Genomic DNA, 19,696 nt, shown 5'->3' with positions numbered 1-19,696 from the left:
TACAATTTAACTCTTTACTCTGATGAATATGTGTAGTTGTCTCAAACCATATGATTCCCTATATAACAGCCATAAGCTTACAAGTCATAAGAACTTAAGAAATAGGAGCAGACCATATGCCTGCTTGTGCCAACAAGACTCTACATCCATTTTAGTGAAATTCAGTGACCACAACTCCCCGATCTTGGGCAGGGATAGGAGCAACTTGTTTGGGAAAGTTTTAATTATGATGGTATTAGACAGAAACCTGGGAGGGTAAATTGGGAAGAGATTTCTCAGGGAAATATAAAGCAGAAATGTGGAGGTTGTTTAGGAGCACACTCATTAGGTTCTGGATAGATTTGTGTTAATTGAGCAAGAGAAAGGATGGTAGGATGAAGGAATCACTGTTGAAAGGACCTGTAGTAATCTGTATTCCTTGTTCTAAGTCACTATGAATGCCTTTAAATAGTACAGGTGGGGATGTTCTTTCTTCTGCTAAATATCAGGTTCCAAGGCATGAATAACACAGTGTTAAACAGGTCTTTGCAGTTCACCTTGGCTAGAAAAGCTTCAGACAGGTGTTGCTTGCAGACAGAAGTCATCAGTCTATCAACTTCCAGTAGAAGCAAACAACGTACCCAATCTTTCTTTGTACAATTTTCTGAATTGTACAAAAATATGGGCTCATTGTCCAAGGACAAAATGGAAAGTGAGTCAGCACCTGCAGCATATAATGTCCAATAGCATACACACTAGTTTTATAGCCCATCTGAATTGCCCCAAATCTCTACATTGGTTTTAATGTGACAGCCAGATGAATGCCCTCAAAATCTACGGCTGTTTGCATGTTCACTTGCTATAATATTGATAGAGGCCTTCTCAGCTGGTTGGAGATCTATCCTGAAGTATGTGCACACAGAGTTTCAGCTTTTCATTGACCTCTCTTGTCAGGTAACAACTGGAATGAAACCATAATCAAGAATGGCCCTAATTGTTGAAACGTTTCCAATTTCCCTGTTTTGGGCAGTCAGTCCTTATGTATCATTGTTGAATGTAGGGTTTGACTGTAGAGATGTTAAGGATAGATAGATAGATACTTTATGCATCCCCATGGGGAAATTCAACATTTTTTCCAATGTCCCATACACTTATTGTAGCAAAACTAATTACATACAATACTTAACTCAGTAAAGATATGATATGCATCTAAAATCACCCTCTCAAAAAGCATTAATAAATAGCTTTTAAAAAGTTCTTAAGTAGTTTACTTAAATACATTGAGTCCTAACCCCGGCACTTTAACATATCTTACTCCTGGCATAATCTAGAGTCGAAGGCATCTTTCCTGAAGATTCAGGCAGGAATTGTGATCTCCTGCACTCTGGGATAGACTAAAGGATAGCTGTGAAGATTTGCAGTGCTGTTCTGAATTGGGCACCAACATGAATATAAACATGAATAGGATTTTCTGTGCTGCATCAGATCCTGAGTAACAATCATTTCATCATCCTTTACACCTGTGTACTGAGGAATGACAATAAACAATTTTGAATCTTGAAGATCTTGTCCCAAGATCAGGATGAGCAGCTAAGGAGGCAGGCACATGAAGAACAGAAGGATAAAGGGAAGCTGAAACCCAGATGGACACTTCCTGCTCATGTTTTTGGTGATGAAATCATCAGAATGCACATTACCATAGTTACCGCATCCCCAGTTCCACACTCATGAGTACCCCAAGCTCTCATCTTTGGTAAATGATTTGCAAAATATTACAAACACAATAGTAAGATTTATCATAAAGTAAAAATACTGAAACAGATTTATAAATTACCATAGGCTTTACTTTATATAAATGTTATCTAGTTATCATTGTGCATCTGTTTAATTCACCCCTCTTCTTGCACCTTTGCAAAGGTAGAGTTCCAAGCAGTTCTCCCCACTTGTTGGTGTGGAATACTGCGACTCTCAGGAGGAAAGAACGCAGATGCCTTTGTGGGTTACTTCACTCTCTAGACCTGGAGGACATGACTTCAGACCGCCTTTTTCCTCATCCAATTCCATCAAAACTCTCAGGAATCTGGGAGAGCAGCAATAAGGGTACCGGCCATGGCGCAAAAATAAATGCTGTTATCCCAACAAATTGCTGAAAGGCTGTGATATCTTGTAAATTATACACAGCTATGATGGCAGCATTTTGAGCTTGCTTGGTAGCAGGCTAATCTTATATAACATTTGTTTGATTTATCCCAACAGGACTCATTCAGTAGGTGGCCACTGCTTCCACACTAGAAAAGATGGTGCAGGTTCTGTGCCAATTGGTACCAGACTCTTCCACACACCTTGACATTGTACACAGGTTTTCCAATACAGCTAGCATTTCATGGCGCCTTCTTCTCTTGCCTGCATGACCAAAGGCCATATCTAAGTTCTTCAACCAAAGTCAGTTGTAAACTGACTATTTATACATCAGTAGCCATTTCATTAGTACACCCATACATCTACTCGTTTATGGCAAAAATCTAATTAGTCAATCACGTGGCGGCACATCAATACATAAAAGTATGCAGACATGGTCAAGATGTCAGAACACTCAGAATGGAGAAGGAAATGTGATCTAAGTGACTTTGACTGTGAAATGGTTGTTGGTGCTAGACAGGTTGGTTTGAATATCTCAGAAACTGCTCATCTACTGAGACTTTCATGGACAACAGTTCCTAATGTTTACAGAGAATAGTGGGAAAACAGAAAAAAAACATCCAGTGAACAGCAGTTCTGTGAACAAAAATGTCTTGATAATAAGAGATGTCAAAGGAGAATATCCAGGCTGGTTCAAGTTGACAGGAAGATGACATTAAATCTGTACCTAATAAAGTGGCCACTGAGTGTATTTACTAACACAGATTTCTCATTTAAGGTTATTGAATTTTGTATTGTCACAGTACTGAGGGCTTAACTTCTCCCAAGCCTCTTTAACTGTGCAACGACTGAAAAGTTATCTTTTCTATTTTGCATCTCGTGTGCAAGGACTACAAGACTGTGCAAAAGTCTAAGGCACATATATATAACTAAGGTGCTTAAGACTTTTGCACAGTACTGTATTTGTCAATGTGGAATGGAGAGCGAGTTTGTAAATCTGGCAGGAACAAATGATGTTGGGAATTGTGAGGGTGGAGCCCCTCAGGAGGGATAATGGGACAGGCGGCAGAGAAAGCATGCCAGGGCGGGGAATGGAGCAGATACGGACACACCAGCCCTGAGACATCTGGCAAGGTGAATTGATTCACCTTTTCGCAACCATGATTCCCCTCTCATTGCCCCTTTCCCACTCTCAGTGAACAATGAACACCTCTTTCAGAATCAGGTTTATCATTGTTCACATACTGTATGTCATGAAATTTGATTATTTTTGCAGCAGCAGCTGTACATTGCAATATATAAAATTATTACAGTACAATGCAAAGCTTTTAGGCATTCTAGCTATATATATGCCTAAGAATTTTGCACAGTACTCTAAATTGCATCCTCCAACACTGTAGTTCACTGTCTTGTATGTTGAGTTTGTTTAAATTCTTTTAGACAATAGACAATAGGTGCAGAAGTAGACCATTCGGCCCTTTGAGCCTGCACCGCCTTTTCCTGCACTACTGTTCAACTTAGAGTGCAATTCCACTTTAAGAGGCTCAGGGTTAGCTTTATACTGTTAAAAGTAGTATTATTAGTGCCAGCCACTCACATTATTAGATCTTTGATGTTCCATTTAGCCAATCAACAACACTACTAGGACTGCCAAGAAATTAGAATGACCAAGCAGCAGGAAGCTGACATGCTGTCTGCACTACAATTATCAGTACTCATTAATCATGCATCAAGTGGCTCTTTTTTATGACTATCAAATTTAGTATATTTGGTATTTACCATATTTTCTTCCTGTTTTCTGCATGATGCAAGTGTACTCAATAGGTAAACAAATGTTCTTAGACACAAGCATACAATTTAAAGCAAGCTTTTCAGATTCTCATCTTGTGTTAACACAGCCAGCAACTGAGAGATTGAAGTAAATGAGCAAAATAAAAGGCTGGATTTTACAGAGGAATTAGATTTCTTAAATGTATTTCAATGAGAAAAATTCTAACAGCTTCACAGTACAGAGAATTCATTTAAAGAACTTGTTGTCAGGATTTCTTTCTCATTAATCTTAAAGGAAACCAGTTGTGTGGAATTTGCACATTGATGAAGGTAGAGCAGTGGGTTCGGTGTTTGATGAGGTTCTCCATGGTAGGCACATTCAGAACATCAGGAGGCATGTGATCCAGGGAAACTTGGCTGTGTGGACACAGAACTGGTTTGTCTATAGAAGGCAGAGAGTGGTGGTAGATGAAACGTATTCTGCCTGGAGGTTGGTAACTAATGGTGTTCTGCAGGGATCTGTATTGGGACTCCTGCTCTTTGGGATTTTTATAAAAGACTTGGATGAGGAAATGGAAGGGTGAGTTAATAAGTTTGCAGATAACACAAAGATTGGTGGAGTTGTGGATAGTGTGGAGGGTTTGCAGTGGGACATTCACAGGATGTAGAGCTGAGTTGAGAAGTAGCAGATAGAGTTCAACCTGGAAAAGTGTGAAGTAATTCACTTTGGAAGTTTGAATTTGAAGGCAGAATACCAAGTTTGTGCAGGATTCTTAACTGTGTAAAGAATCTTAGGGTTTACATCCATAGATCCCTCAAAGTTGCAGCGGAAGTTGATAGCATTGTTAAGAAAATGTATCTGTGATAGCTTTCCGGTAATGTTGCACCTTTATAAAACCCAGGCTAGACCACACTTGGAATATTATGTTCAGTTTTGGTCACCTCATTATAGTAAGGACGTTGAAGCTTTACTAAGGGTGTAAGGAAGATTTACCAAGATGCTGCCTGGATTAGAGAGCATGTCTTATGACGATAGCTTAAGTGAGCTAAGGCTTTTCTCTTGGGAGCAAACAAGGATGAGTGGTTACTTGATAGAGATAACAAGATGATAAGAGGCATAGACTGAGTGGATAGCCAGAGATATTTTGCCATGCTGGAAATGGATAATTCGAGGCGGGCATAATCTTAAACTAATTAGTGGAAAGTATAGCAGAAGTATAATATGTGTGAGGTAGGATTTTTACACAGAAAGTGGTGGGTGCATGGAATGCTCTGCTAGGGGCAGTGGTAGAGGCGGAAGCATTAGGGACACTTAAGAAAATCTTAGATGGGCAATGGATGTTAAAGAAATGGAGAGCTACATAAGAGGGAAGGGTTAGATTGATCTTAGGGTACATTAAAAGGTTGGCACAATATTGTGGGCCGAAGGGCCTGTACTATGCTCTAATGTTCTATGTTCTAGTTAAGATATTTTAAATGCTTGTGCTATTTAACTATATTCTAAAAACTTAATTTTTTAAATGTTTTAATGTCTTGATAATGTTCTTGTTTCTGCCTGTTTTATAATATTTCTGAATATCAAAAATATTTAGAAGCACTCTAAGTGATTGAAAACACCGAAAAGTCAGCTCAGCTAGGAGTTGGCTTTGCCACTTACTAAATTTATTTTTGGCTGGATATATTTTACATTCCCTCTTTCCTCCAGTTTGAGTGAATTTATGATCAAAAGATTGCTTTCTTTTAGTCTTGTTACCGAATTGCAACAAGAGAAGGGTCGGCATGAATTTTCTTGTAGCTCCGCTATGAACAATGATGGCTCAGTACTGATAGCAAGTCTGAACCATTAGCTTAATGTTGTCATGTAAATATGTTGAAAACAAACCTTGGGAAATTGTTACAGTCCCTTCTCGAATGGCAAACACTACAGCAATGCTATTGCAATAGTGCAGGGTATAAAAGATTAATGTAGGGAATTAAGTGACAGCTTAGTGAGCTGTTGTGTCATGGATGATGTACAGTTTTTATTTAAAACATCATTAAAGCTGTACTTAGTCAAGCAGCTGGAGGCTTCTTAGTTGCATTTTTGCTTTATAGATGATGGAAAGATCTTGGGAGTCAGGTGATAGGTCATTTATTTTTAAATGCACTTTATGAATAAGGACATCACAGGCAAGACTTTCCCTAAGTGCTGTTGGGTATTGATTTAGGCTTGGCAAGTAGTGTATTTTGTTGGTGACGTACATTAAGAACACAGTGCAGTGCTGGTGGACGGGAAAAACATTTAAGATAGAAGGCGGAATTCATTGCCGCAGGTGGCTGTGGAGGCCAAGTCATTGGGTATATTTAAGGGTTGATAGGTTTTTGATGAGTCAGGGAATAAAGAGACATGGGGTGAAGGCAGAAGTTCGGAGCTGAGAGGGAAATGGATCAGCCATGATGAAATGCTGGAACAGACTTAATGGGCCAAATGGCCTAATTCTGCTCCTATACCTAATGGTCTTATGCAATGTTGGCCCAGCAGAATTTTCTTCCCCTGGATGCATTGAGCTTATTGAATGTTGTTGGATGTGCTATGCATCAAGAAGTGAGCATTCCATCGTGCTCCTGGTTTGTGCCTTGTAGAAGATTGAAAGGCTTTGGGATGTCAGAAGGTGAATTTTTAACTAGCTTCTAGTTGACCTTCTTCAACATTTAACTGTCAGGTCCAGTCAAATTTTGGTCAAAAGGAAGTCACAGAGTGTTGATGATGTTGCTTTTGGCAATGATAATGCCATTGAATATCAAAGGCGTGTGTGAGATGCTCTGTTACTGGTAATAGTTTTTGCTTGTTGCTATGGTGGTATGAATGTTCCTTCACACTTGCCAACCCATATCAGAATGTTACCTAGGTCTTCCTGCATTCAGGCATGGGCAGCTTCACTTCTGAAGAGCTACGAATGGAACTGAACGTTCTGCATTTATCACTGTATTACTCCACTTCTGACTTGATGGAAGTGAAGTTATTGCTGAGGTATCAGAATATGGTTGAGCCTTGGACATTGCATTGGAGAACTCCTGTAGGGTGTCCAGGGACAGGTATGGCTCACCTCCAAAAATACTAACAGTTTTGACCCCAACCATTCAAATATCTGTCCCCTTCATGCTTCTTGAAATCATTTTTAACAAGGCTTGTTGATGTCCTATTTGGTGAAATATTTTATTAGTATCCAGGACAGCTACTCTTACATTATCTTCAGTCTGATTTTGGACCAAGGTAATGATGTGGCCCTGGCAAAAATCCAAGGTAGGCATTGGCAAGCAGGTTATTGGCAGAAAAATCTTACTTGATAAGCGGTATTGATAACACTTTCCATTATTTTAGTTATTATAAGAGAGAACTGATTTTTTAAAAAAAATTGTTAAATTAGATTTGGCCTGACTTTATGGCCAGGAGCAAACCAAGCTACTTCACACATTGTTGGGTAGATACCAGTGTTGTAACTAGCATGTAGTTCTGGAGTTCAGAATTCAATAAAACAGCCAGTATCATAATCTTTTCTGTACCTAGTGCTCTCTGGCATTTTCTTTGTTGCCTGGAGCATTTCAAATTGCTTAAAGATTTCAAATTGCTATGATTCTGGGCTTCTCATAAAGAAGCTGAGCTGGATCATTCACTTGGCATTTTGGGTGAAGCATGATATTGATTGCTTCAGTGTTCTCTTTAGTACTCACCTATTGAAGACAAAGATGGTCTTCGAGCCACCTCTTTCTGTTACTTTTTATTTGTCATCATGACTAGATATGGCAGATGTGAACTGTTGGTTGTGGGATCACCTAGCATTGTCTGTATTGTTACTAGAATTTCACTTGATTTTATAAGCAACTGGTGCAGTTGCTGATAGGAAGCTTTTCACTGTTCAGTGAATTAGAGTTGGTCTCTGACTGAATTGTAATGGTACACTGAGGAATATATGAGACCATGATAAGGCAGTACATTTCTGAGATGCTAATAGTACACAGTATTTCATGACATGAGCTACCAGAACTGTCCTAAGTACATCCCATTTAGCATGATAATAGCAATACACACGGACAATATTCTTGGTGTGAAGAAGAGACTATTGATGTACTTGTCACAGGATTACTCTGAAAAAATATCGCAGGATGCTCTGAGTTGTCACACTTTTTATGCATTTGGGTCAGTTAAGCTCTGGGCAATTGCCAATTGTCTACACTCTGTCCAGCATGTGTAATGGTTGCTGATTCTGTTATATTAATATTAATTGCAAAGGGGCTGATCAGAATTTCTTTGTATAGAGATGGAATCATTGAACCATAGAGTTGCTACAACTGATGAGAGGCCATCCAACCTTCTGAGTCTGTGTTAGCTCCAAGTAAAACAATCCTGTCAGTTCCATTCTCTTGCTTTTTTACAATGGTTGTGAGCTTGTGCACTGCAAGGAATCATGAACAACAATGCGATATTAATCAAATCCTTTGTTTTAGTGATATCATTGAGAGATAAAGGGCCAGGGTTTGGGGAAACTCTTTCCTTCTTAAATAGTGCCAGAAGTTTGTCTTCTGTGTTCATCTACAATGGGATCTCTTTGATGCCTTATCCGAAAATCTGTAGCTATAACAGTGTAGATCTTCCGCAGTTGCTGTATATATCAACATCTATATCCTAGTGCTGGGGAGAATTGGTACATGGGCATAACAACAACAGCATGTTGGTTAAAGTGGGGTATATCAGCTCAGGTCGCTGGGTTAGGAAGAATTCAATACATGTTGAAATCCAGAATTCAGTGCTGTAAAGATGAAAGCATATTAATTAACTTGCAATGCTGGTGCAGAAATAGAGAACAGAAATGTAACATTGCCAGGCTTAAACAACTCTTGATTTTAGAAGGCGTTTTCTTACTGTTGCCAAGTTAGGAATCAGATTTTAAGGCTCCCAACTGGGCAATTGATCCAATGACTATTAACACCTCTCAAAAAGAAGTGGATGAATACTTGTCTGAGAATGGAACTGAGGGCAGTAAAAATAAGTGAACAGGGAGATAATCAAATGCTGTGTGAAACATAATGAAGCTAACATTCCAGCTGTTGTGTTGTTAGTATAACAAAACTGAATGCACCACTCAAATTATGGTCTGACTTGGGCATTGTGTGGCTTGGTGATGTCTCTGAGTTGTGCTATACTGATCCAGCAATATACTTCAGCTTCCTCTTTGCTTTAATTCCTGCTGCTCACTGAAATTTGACATTTGAACTAATTTTCTTTCAGGTCATTCTCATAATCCTAGATTCGGCCACCTTGGCCTACACTCATAGGTTTAGGATATACACAAAGAATGGTAGGACCTTAGGGGGTATTGATGGATAGATTGACCTCTATTTACAAGTCCATAGGTCTCCAAAGATGGTAGTACAGGTGGATAAAGTGGTTAAGAAAGGGTGCAGGAAAGTAGTTAGTTCAATTCTAGATGCCATAGAGCAGTGGTCCCCAACAACCAGTCTGCGGCCCGGTGGTTGGGGACCACTGCCATAGAGGAAGGATATGTTTGCGCTGGGAATGGTACAGATTTACCTGAATGTGACCTGGAATGGATTATTTCAATTGCACCAGGAGTTGACATAGGCTGCGTTTAAATTTTTAATACGGGGAAAATGAAGGGCAACCTGTTAGAGGTATAGAAAATCATGAAAGGCATAGGTAGGGCATATAATATACTATTTCTCATAGCTAAGATGTCCAAAATCAGAAGGCAAGATTTAGGATAAGGTGTAAGAGGTTTAGAGGTGATCTGATGAAGAATTTTTTTTTAACCAAGACCACCGAATGCTCTAGTCAATAGGGTAGGGAAGCATAGACTCACAACATACAAAAAGAAGTTCAATAGTTCCATTTAATATCAGAGAATATATACAACATATAACCTGAAATTCTTGTTCTTCACAGACAAGAACAAGAATTTCAGGTTGTACTTATCCACTCTCTGGATGAGTACTTGAATCATCATGGTGCATAAGGCTATGGACAAAGGTTTGTTAAATGGGATTATCATACATGATGATTTAATTGTTGGCATGGTCACGATGGGCCAAAGGATACCTTTCTGTGCTGTATAAATTTTACATGTCAAGAATACAGTCTCATTTCTTCCAATGCGTGTGCAATGCCTTGCTTTTGTTTGTAATTAATTCCATTGCTCGCCTACAAATTTCATTTAGCTGATTTACAGGTTTCTTGTTGCTTCCTCCTCCCTAACTACTCCACCTCCTCCTAATGTCACATCATTTACATATCTGAGCAATTACATTAGAATTTCAAAACCAAGTTCACAGTATATTTTAGGAATTTAGCCAAAGACTTTTACCTTCTTAGATACTTTTTTAACATGTATGTAAATCATCAGAAGATTAAATAAGCAATCAGGATAGTGAAGGTTGTTAAGTTTGTATTCCACTGGGAGGAATGGATTTAATGGATTTAATGGACCGGACAGTCTTATTTCATTTCAAGAACAGGAAGGCAGATTACTATCTAAATGGAGCCAAGTTAGGAAAAGGGGAAGTACAACGAGATCTAGGTGTTCTTGTACATCAGTCAATGAAAGCAAGCATGCAGGTACAGCAGGCAGTGAAGAAAGCTAATGGCCTTTATAACAAGAGGAATTGAGTATAGGAGTAAAGAGGTCCTTCTGCAGCTGTACAGGGCCCTGGTGAGACCCCACCTGGAGTATTGTGTGCAGTTTTGGTCTCCAAATTTGAGGAAGGACATTCTTGCTTTTGAGGGAGTGCAGCGTAGGTTCACAAGGTTAATTCCCGGAATGGCGGGACGTCATATGTTGAAAGATTGGAGCGACTGGGCTTGTATACACTGGAATTTAGAAGGATGAGAGGGGATCTGATTGAAACATATAAGATTATTAAGGGATTGGACACGCTGGAGGCAGGAAGCATGTTCCTGCTGATGGGTGAGTCCAGAACTAGAGGCCAAAGTTTAAGAATAAGAGGTAGGCCATTTAGAACAGAGATGCGGAAAAACCTTTTCACCCAGAGAGTGGTGGATATGTGGAATGCTCTGCCCCAGAAGGCAGTGGAGGCCAAGTCTCTGGATGCATTCGAGAGTTAGATAGAGCTGTTATAGATAGTAGGGTCAAGGGATATGGGGAGCGGGCAGGAACGAGGTACTGATTGTGTATGATCAGCCATGATCACAGTGAATGGTGGTGCTGGCTAGAATGGCCGAATGGCCTACGCCTGCACCTACTGTCTAATGTCTATTTCCTGTCAACTTATGTAATAATAAGTGATCAGCTGGCTCACATGATTACCTTAAATTGATATCATTAGAGATTGTGGCATTTAAATTCTGGTGTTCCTCTCTGCATTGAGATTTTATTATTTTGATGATGTGAATCCTTCTGAAGAGATTTATTTCATAATAACCGTGAAGAAATGCCTGCCAATGAGGAGAATAAAAAGAAAGCTGCAAAGTGACTCATGTTTTATTAGATTTGCCTTAAGAAACCAGAAATATCTTGGTGTTTGTTTTTTTTCTTTACAATGCAGAATGATGCTTTCTTCAGATATAATTCGAGAAGGTTGACTTCTGTATGCAGAACGTTTCAAATGAGAGTCAGTACTGATTGATTATTTCACATATAGGTGTCAGGCTGCAGGCACATTGTAATTTTCTTTCTTGCTGTACAAGATATGTGCCACATGGGGAAACCTACTGATGTGAAACAATAATTATGTGTTTCATCCCCTAACTTTACTCCATTTACTAACCCCCCTGCTGAAGTCACTAGGGCTTAGCAGGGAAAACTTTGTAATAATAGCAGTAATTGTTTGTTTGGGAAAGTTATCTTTCAATAAGACTAAAATCACATACTAACAGAAGCTATTCAACCTTCTTGTGCCTGTCCCTGCACTTTGCTGTCCAGAGATACCCTGCTCTTTGTCCAGAGTCGTGATATTCAGATATTTGACTAACGGTAGTTCCGATCTTTTAGCTATCATTAAACCTGCTTCTACCATTCTTACAACAAAACATCTTAAATGATAATACACACAGTTTAACTAGTTACCTCCTGTACCTAATAAAGTGGCCACTGAGTGTACATTGGTGGTTTTCTGCTGCTCTAGCCGATCCACTTCAAGGTTTGAAATACAACATGATGTTTTGAATTACTGTCGCTTTCCTGTCAGCTTGAGCCAGTCTAGCCATTCCCATCTGACCTCTTTCATTAAGAAGACATTTTTGCCCACAATACTACTGCACAATGGATTTTTTTTTTCCTTTTCCGTACAATTCTATGTAAATTTTAGGGACTGTTGTGTGTGAAAATCCCAGATAAGCAGTTTCTGAGATACTTAAACCCCGTCTAGCACCAACAATCTTTCCACGGTCAAAATCACTGATCACATTTCTTCCCCATTCTGATGCTTGGTCAGAACAACAATTGGACCTCTTGGCCACGTCTGCATGTTTTTATGTATTGATTTGCTGCCACAGAAGTTCGCTGCATAACTCTGGTTCTTTCTCAATTACTCAAGCCTGGATCCTCCAGAAAAGACATGGTTTTCTTTTATCTTTTCATTCAAAACCTCTTTCCCAAGGAGAAAAACATGAACTTCTCCATGCAAATGAGGTTATACAGTGGCATGCAAAAGTTTGGGCACCCCAGTCAAAATTTCTGTTACTGTGAATAGCTAAGCGAGTAAAAGATGACCTGATTTCCAAAAGGCATAAAGTTAAAGATGACACATTTCTTTAATATTTTAAGCAAGATTATTTTTTTTTTATTTCCATCTTTTACAGTTTCAAAATAACAAGAAAGCAAAAGGGCCCAAAGCAAAAGTTTGGGCACCCTGCATGGTCAGTACTTAGTAACGCCCCCTTTGGCAAGTATTGTAAATGCTTTCTGTCGCCAGCTAAGAGTCTTTCAATTCTTGTTTGGGGCATTTTTGACCATTATTCCTTGCAAAAGGCTTCTAGTTCTGTGAGGTTCTTGGGCTGTCTTGCATGCACTGCTCTTTTGAGGTCTACCCACAGATTTTCAATGATATTTAGGTTGGGGGACTGTGAGGACCATAGCAAAACCTTCAGCTTGCGCCTCTTGAGGTAGTCCATTGTGGATTTTGAGGTGTGTTTAGGATCATTATCCTGTTGTAGAAACCATCCTCTTTACATCTTCAGCTTTTTTAGAGATGGTGTGATGTTTGCTTCAAGAATTTGCTGGTATTTCATTTAATTCATTCTTCCCTCTACCAGTGAAATGTTCCCCGTGCCACTGGCTGCAACACAAGCCCAAAGCATGATCAATCCACCCCCGTGCTTAACAGTTGGAGAGGTGTTCTTTTCATGAAATTCTGCACCCTTTTCTCCAAACATACCTCTGCTCATTGCAGCCAGAAAGTTCTATTTTAACTTCATCAGTCCACAGGACTTGTTTCCAAAATGCATCAGGCTTATTTATATGTTCCTTTGCAAATTTCTGATGCTGAATTTTGTGGTAAGGATGCAGGAAAGGTTTTCTTCTGATGATTCTTCCATGAAAGTCATATTTGTGCAGGTGTCACTGCACGGTAGAACAGTGCACCACCTCTCCAGTGTCTGCTAAATCTTCCTGAAGGTCTTTTGCAGTCAAACAGGGGTTTTGATTTGCCTTTCTAGCAATCTGACAAGCAGTTCTCTCAGAAAGTTTTCTTGCTCTTCCAGACCTCAACTTGACCTCCACCGTTCCTGTTAACTGCCATTTCTTAATTACATTATGAACTGAGGAAACGGCTACCTGAAAATGCTTTGCTATCTTCTTATAGCCGTCTCCTGCTTTGTGGGCATCATTTATTGTAATTTTCAGAGTGCTAGGCAGTTGCTGATTATTGGGACAATGTTTGAGGAATCAGGGTATTTATAAAACTTTGAAATTTGCATCACCTGGCCTTTCCTAACGATGACTGTGAACAAGCCATTGCCCTAATAAGCTAATTAAGGTCTGAGAACTTGTTAAAAGTTACCTGAGAGCTCAAATCTCTTGGGGTGCCCAAACTTTTGCATGGTGCTCCTTTCCTTTTTTTCCCCACTCTAAAATTGTACAAAACAAAAATAATACACTAATCTTGCTTAATATGTTGAAAAGAATGTTTCATCTTTAACTTTACGCCTTTTGGAAATCAGGTCATCTTTTACTCACTTAGCTATTCACAGTAACAGAAATTTTGACTGGGGTGTCAAACTTTTGCATGCCACTGTATATTAGTTTTAAATAACCACATTCATTTCTGAAATTGGAGGCAAGCATTGCACATTATAACCAGCCTTCACTACTTTTAAATGCCAAATTTATCATTTATTCATCTTTTATTTTTATTCCAAATTATCCAGAGAGGAGAGGATCACCAAATGATTGCCATTTTATTGGCATACAAATTTCAAACATCTTCTAAAGAATGAGGTTTATAGTGTAAAAGGGAATAAGTCAAGTCAACTTTTATTGTCATTTCAACCATAACTGCTGGTACAGTGCATAGTAAAAATGAGACAATGTTTTTCAGGACCATGGTGTTACATGACACAGTACAAAAAACTAGACTGAACTACGTAATAAAAAAAAACAGAGAAAGCTACACTAGACTACAGACCTTCACTGGAATGCATAAAGTGCACAAAAACAGTGCAGGCATTACAATAAATAATAAAAAGGACAAGAGGGCAGGGTGGCAGTCCAGGCTTCAGGTATTGAGGATTATGATAGCTTGGGGGAAGAAACTGTTACATGGTCTGGTCGTGAGAGCCCAAATGCTTCAGAGCCTTTTCCCAGACGGCAGGAGGGAGAAGAGATTGTACGAGGGGTGCATGGGGTCCTTCATAATGCTGTTTCCTTTGCGGATGCAGCGTGTAGTGTAAATGTCCGTGATGGCGGGAAGAGAGACCCCGATGATCTTCTCAGCTGACCTCACTATCCGCTGCAGGGTCTTGTGATCCAAGATCGTGCAATTTCCAAACCAGGCAGTGATGCAGTTGCTCAGGATGCTCTCAATACAACCCCTGTAGAATGTGATGAGGATTGGGGGGGGAGGGGGGAGATGGACTTTCCTCAGCCTCCACAGAAAGTAGAGACGCTGGTGGGCTTTCTTTGCTATGGAGCTGGTGTTGAGGGACCAGGTGAGATTCTCCATTGGGTGAACACCAAGAAATTTGGTGCTGTTTACGATCTCTACTGAGAAACCGTTGATGTTCAGCAGAGAGTGGTTGCTCCGTGCCCTCCTGAAGTCAACAACCATCTCTTTTGTTTTGTTCACATTAAGAGACAGGTTGTTGGCTCTGTACCAGTCTGTTAGCCGCTGCACCTCCTCTCTGTAAGCTGACTCATCGTTCTTGCTGATGAGACCCACCACGGTCGTGTCATCGGTGAACTTGATGATGTGGTTCGAGCTGTGAGTTGCAGCACAGTCGTGGGTCAGCAGAGTGAACAGCAGTGGACTGAGCACACAGTCCTGGGGAGCCCCCGTGCTCAGTGTGATGGTGTTGGAGATGCTGCTCCTGAGCTGAATAAGAAGAGTCTGTGTTTCTTCAGTATTTGGCCATTAGATTTCAAATGTTGTTTAGCAGCTGCCAAGTGATTAAAAGTTGACTCTCTTCATATCACATAAATAAGTAGCCTGGTACTACTTTAGTAAATCTGATAAATCGACACAAACAGAATTAGTCCTTCTCTTGGGCATATGGGGATCTTGTATCCTCAACAATAGTCACAGAATCACCACTCCAGACTTGGTATAACCACTGATCAACACTAAACGGCCAGTATCTACCTGCGAAAATATGTTTGAATAATAATGACAGATACTTTGGTTTGGCTGTCATTTGGAGTCAAATGCGTTGGAAAAACTGCTCTTCACTTTGGAATGTTTGCCTTGAATTTTATAAAGATTGTAGAATGATACGACAGATAGTTCCAGTCAGAGTGGCACTGAGCTGCAATACACTATGGCTCAGGCTTAGATTTTTTTAGTTCATAAGGATGGTTTGGAGACAGCACAGGGAATTAGAGGTCAGGTTAGTGTTTAGGGATAGGGATGAGGGTGATTTAGAGGTCAGGGTCAGTAAATGAAGAATCAGGGGTAGAATCCATTGTTTGGAGTCCAGGTTGAGTGCTCTGTGGTCGAAGACCAATGATCTCCAGATTGGTGAGTCCCAGGCGAGAGGTCTATGAGGCCAAGAGTCATGAGGACCAGTGTCATGAAGGCCAGTGACCAAACCCCCACACCTACCCTCCCACCCCACAACCAAGTCACCAAGGTCAGAAATCGTGCCTAAATATTGAGACACCAAGGTCAAAGTCCCATTATCGAATTGAATGCATCATCACGCTATCATGTGATACATGCACACCTCACTTAAAATAAACACCAAGTTAGACCCGCATTCCTGGACTCCTGTGACTTCCTTTAAGCTATATCAATGTTTTTGAAGTTACAAAACATAACTTTTAAAATGAACCCGAGACAGCTATCAACCTGTTGCCGCACAGTGAGACATTCAAACTAAAAAAAAATTCAGCGAGTAAAAATGTAGCACAGCATGTGCAGAGATAGTCGAGGTAAAATTAAAACCATCCCAGCACGTGTTCTTCAGAAGGGAAAACATGATTGGGTTTTTTAAAAAAGTCAGAAAATGAAAGAATGCATGGGTTAATAAAGAGTGAGTACCAGCTGATAACAATCATTACAAAATAAGCAAAAATGACTGGCTACATTGGAAAAATTGTCACATCTGATTACACAAAAGATAACTGGAATATGTATACTGAGCTAATTCAACAATATTTTGAAGCAAATGAAATAGCCGATGAGAAACAGGTACCAATTTTGCTGAGGGCACTGGTCGTAAAGGCATACAGTTTTCTTTGAAGTTTGATTGCTCCTACCTAATCAGCAGAAATGAACTTTTGCTGATATTGTCGAAGTAACGCAGGAACATTTAGAACTGAAGCCATTGCTCACTGCAGAACACTTTAGGGTTCATAAACGGAATCAAAAAGAAGGGTAGTCAGTTTCAGCATATATGGCTAAATTGAGCATTGTCAATTTGGTAATGGGCTTAATGATGCACTGAGAGATCGTTTAGTTACAAAAGAGCATACAAAAATGGATCCTAACTGAAGCACAGCTTACATTTAAAAGAGTAGTTGAAATTGCTGTATCAATGGAAACCACAGACAGAGACTCAATTGAGTAGCAGCCAGGAATAAAAGTGAACATGAACAACATTGCAACATCTAAACAGAAACCAGTCTGGCTGAACAAATTGTGCTGCCATTGTGGCAGGGTTTCACATACTCCAGAACAATACGGATTTTAGGGTGAAACTTGTAGAAAATGCAACAAAGTAGGACACCAGCATGTCAAACAAACAAAGATACTGCTCAGGGAAGAGGAAAAGCTAAAAAGTCAGGTTGCAGTTTCAAAAAGAGCAGTAATTTGCATGCTGTTGATGAAAAATCTGATAATGATGAGAGTGACACAGGACTGTGAAGCTTTTAGATAGACAGTGTGAAGATTAACAATAGACAAACAATATGGCTTACACCAGAAGTGAACAGCGAATTAATTAAAATTGAATTAGATATTGGTTCACCTGTTTCAATCATTCAGCAAAATGAGTTTGAGAGCCACTTCAAAGATACTGAACTGAAGCCTGCAGATAAACAACTAAGAACTTATACAGGAGAAAGGATAACTCCTGTGGGAATGATATTCGTGACAGTGAAATACAATGAATGGAAAGCCGCATTGTGCTTGTATGCAGTTAAAAAAAAAACAGGAGGACTAGCATTGTGGGGACATGAAGGGTTGAGACAACTGCAACTTGATTGGAGATCCATCCACCACTTGTATGCCACATCCACTACAATTAAGTCAACTGGAAGTGAATTAAGAAAGTTACCAGATGATGCCACAGCTGTCTCCATGCCAAACACCATGAACTATTGCCCACTAGAGGAGAAGCAGGTGTTGATGCCAATCTCTGTGCCACTGGTTGGAAAGCATATTGGACCAAAGTTGGACCATGCTGCTCAGAGAAAGTGTCAAAGTGACAATAGAAGTGGTCTGACTACAACAGTTTTTGGAGGCAACATATCTGAGAAAGCCTCAGGTATGTTAATCAGGCAGTTACTTTGAAATGTGGCTTGGTTTTAAGCTGGAAGAGTGTTCAAGGAGCTTCATGACAGTTGCAAGTACTCGGCTTTTGTGAGTATGTAGAATCAGTCTAGTGTGCATGCATTAAGGTTATATTATGTACTTCAAGTGGGGAAGCAGAAAGCTGCTTGTAAAAGTAGATGCAAAGATCAAACCCCAGATGGATGAATGGAAGGGCAAAACAAAAAGAGTCAGTGGAGATATGAAAACAGAGGATTCATCAGGTAATGTTGTGGATGAGGAAACCAAGCGGAGCAATAAAAGGATTAATAAGCGAACACTCAGAACTAAATGCACTTTCCCAAGTTCAAGCATTCTTGTTTGTTTAATTACTTACAGGTTATATGTAAAAATACATGAACTGCATACATTATCATGCTACCATGTGCATCTTGCTTAAAGTAAACTCGAAGTTGCACCCACATTCCCAGAGTCCTATGACTTCCTTTGAGTTAGTTTAATGTTTTGAAGTTACAAAACATAACACTACTAAGCATTGTGGGCATGCTATGTTAGCGCCAGAATGTGTGGCAACACTTCAAGCTGCCCCCAGCACATCCTTAGGTGTGTTGGTTGTTAACACAAAGAATTCACTATATGGTTCGATGTACTATATATCTGATAAATCTGAACTGAAAAGTTCTGGTTTTCATTGGTAATAGAATATTAAAACCATCCTTCAGATTCAGCAAAAGCTGGGCATTGATTTACTGTTGTACATACAATTCAGTCAGGTGCAATCTGTAGTTACAAAGGTAGATGAGAGGCTCTGCAATCAATCCCTGACATCTCCAGCTGCTTTGTTTGGTGCAAGAAAGGAAAATGACATCAACTTGGTACAATCGTGGCCCTCATATAAGGTGATTGAAATGTTAGTGGAGGCACAGTTGGGAGCATTGTCGTCTCTAAATCAGTTGAGCGCAGGTTGAAATTTCAATTCAGAGATTTAAGCACTAATGTCTAATCAGACGTTGAGGGATCAATGAAGAGGTTATCTTACAGATGAGATATGTATGTGGATTTGAAATATCTCTTAGTACTCTTCAAAAGAGTAGGAGAATTAATCCTGGAGCCCAACCAATGTTTACCTATGAATCATCATTGCAAAACAAAAAATAATTATTTGATTCTTATTTGCCAGTGGTTTGTCGGAGATTCTGTGAGCAAATGAAAACTCATTTTTCCAACTTTATAATATTGACTACACTTCAAAAATACGTCTTAAGACAGGGTGTGAGGTTTGCTATATAAATGTAATTTTTCTATCCCTCCACTGCTAAGATCAGATCATTTATTGCACATTAATATGTGTGTGTGGTGCTGACCGCATCTGAAGGATCTCACCTTGTTGACTGTAAAATTACTTTCAAACAACCTGGTTTCAATATACAAGTTTCCCATTTATTGTCCTGCTTTTCAGGGTTTGAAATCTCGGAGTATCAGAAGAGGCAAGCTGCAATGACCGTAAGAAAAGTCAGCAAACAGAAAGGTGAGCATGTATCCTTGTAATCCTTCCATTCTAGCTGATGATATTACAAGCAAGGCGTTAGAAATTGCCGTTGGTAAAACAGGCTAAACGAGCACTGTCTCACAGCATTGGAGATCCTGGTTC

The 19,696-nt window shown here is 39.6% G+C and overlaps 1 protein-coding gene across 5 annotated transcripts in view; it reads left to right on the top strand.

The window, feature by feature from the left end:
- Positions 1-19,696, top strand: part of arhgef9a (Cdc42 guanine nucleotide exchange factor (GEF) 9a) — a 261,197-nt gene that overhangs the window by 227,897 nt on the left and 13,604 nt on the right. For all 5 annotated transcript variants that reach the window (XM_073058044.1, XM_073058047.1, XM_073058048.1 and 2 more), the window contains one exon: positions 19,505-19,573. In XM_073058044.1, coding sequence (XP_072914145.1) covers positions 19,505-19,573 — 69 coding nt within the window. The remainder of the gene's footprint in view (positions 1-19,504; positions 19,574-19,696) is intronic.

The sequence above is a fragment of the Hemitrygon akajei genome, chromosome 10 (genome assembly GCF_048418815.1).
Source record: "Hemitrygon akajei chromosome 10, sHemAka1.3, whole genome shotgun sequence".
NCBI lineage: Eukaryota > Metazoa > Chordata > Chondrichthyes > Myliobatiformes > Dasyatidae > Hemitrygon > Hemitrygon akajei.
The sequence above is the reverse complement of the archived record's forward strand: the minus strand, read 5'-3'. Positions and strand labels throughout refer to the sequence as shown.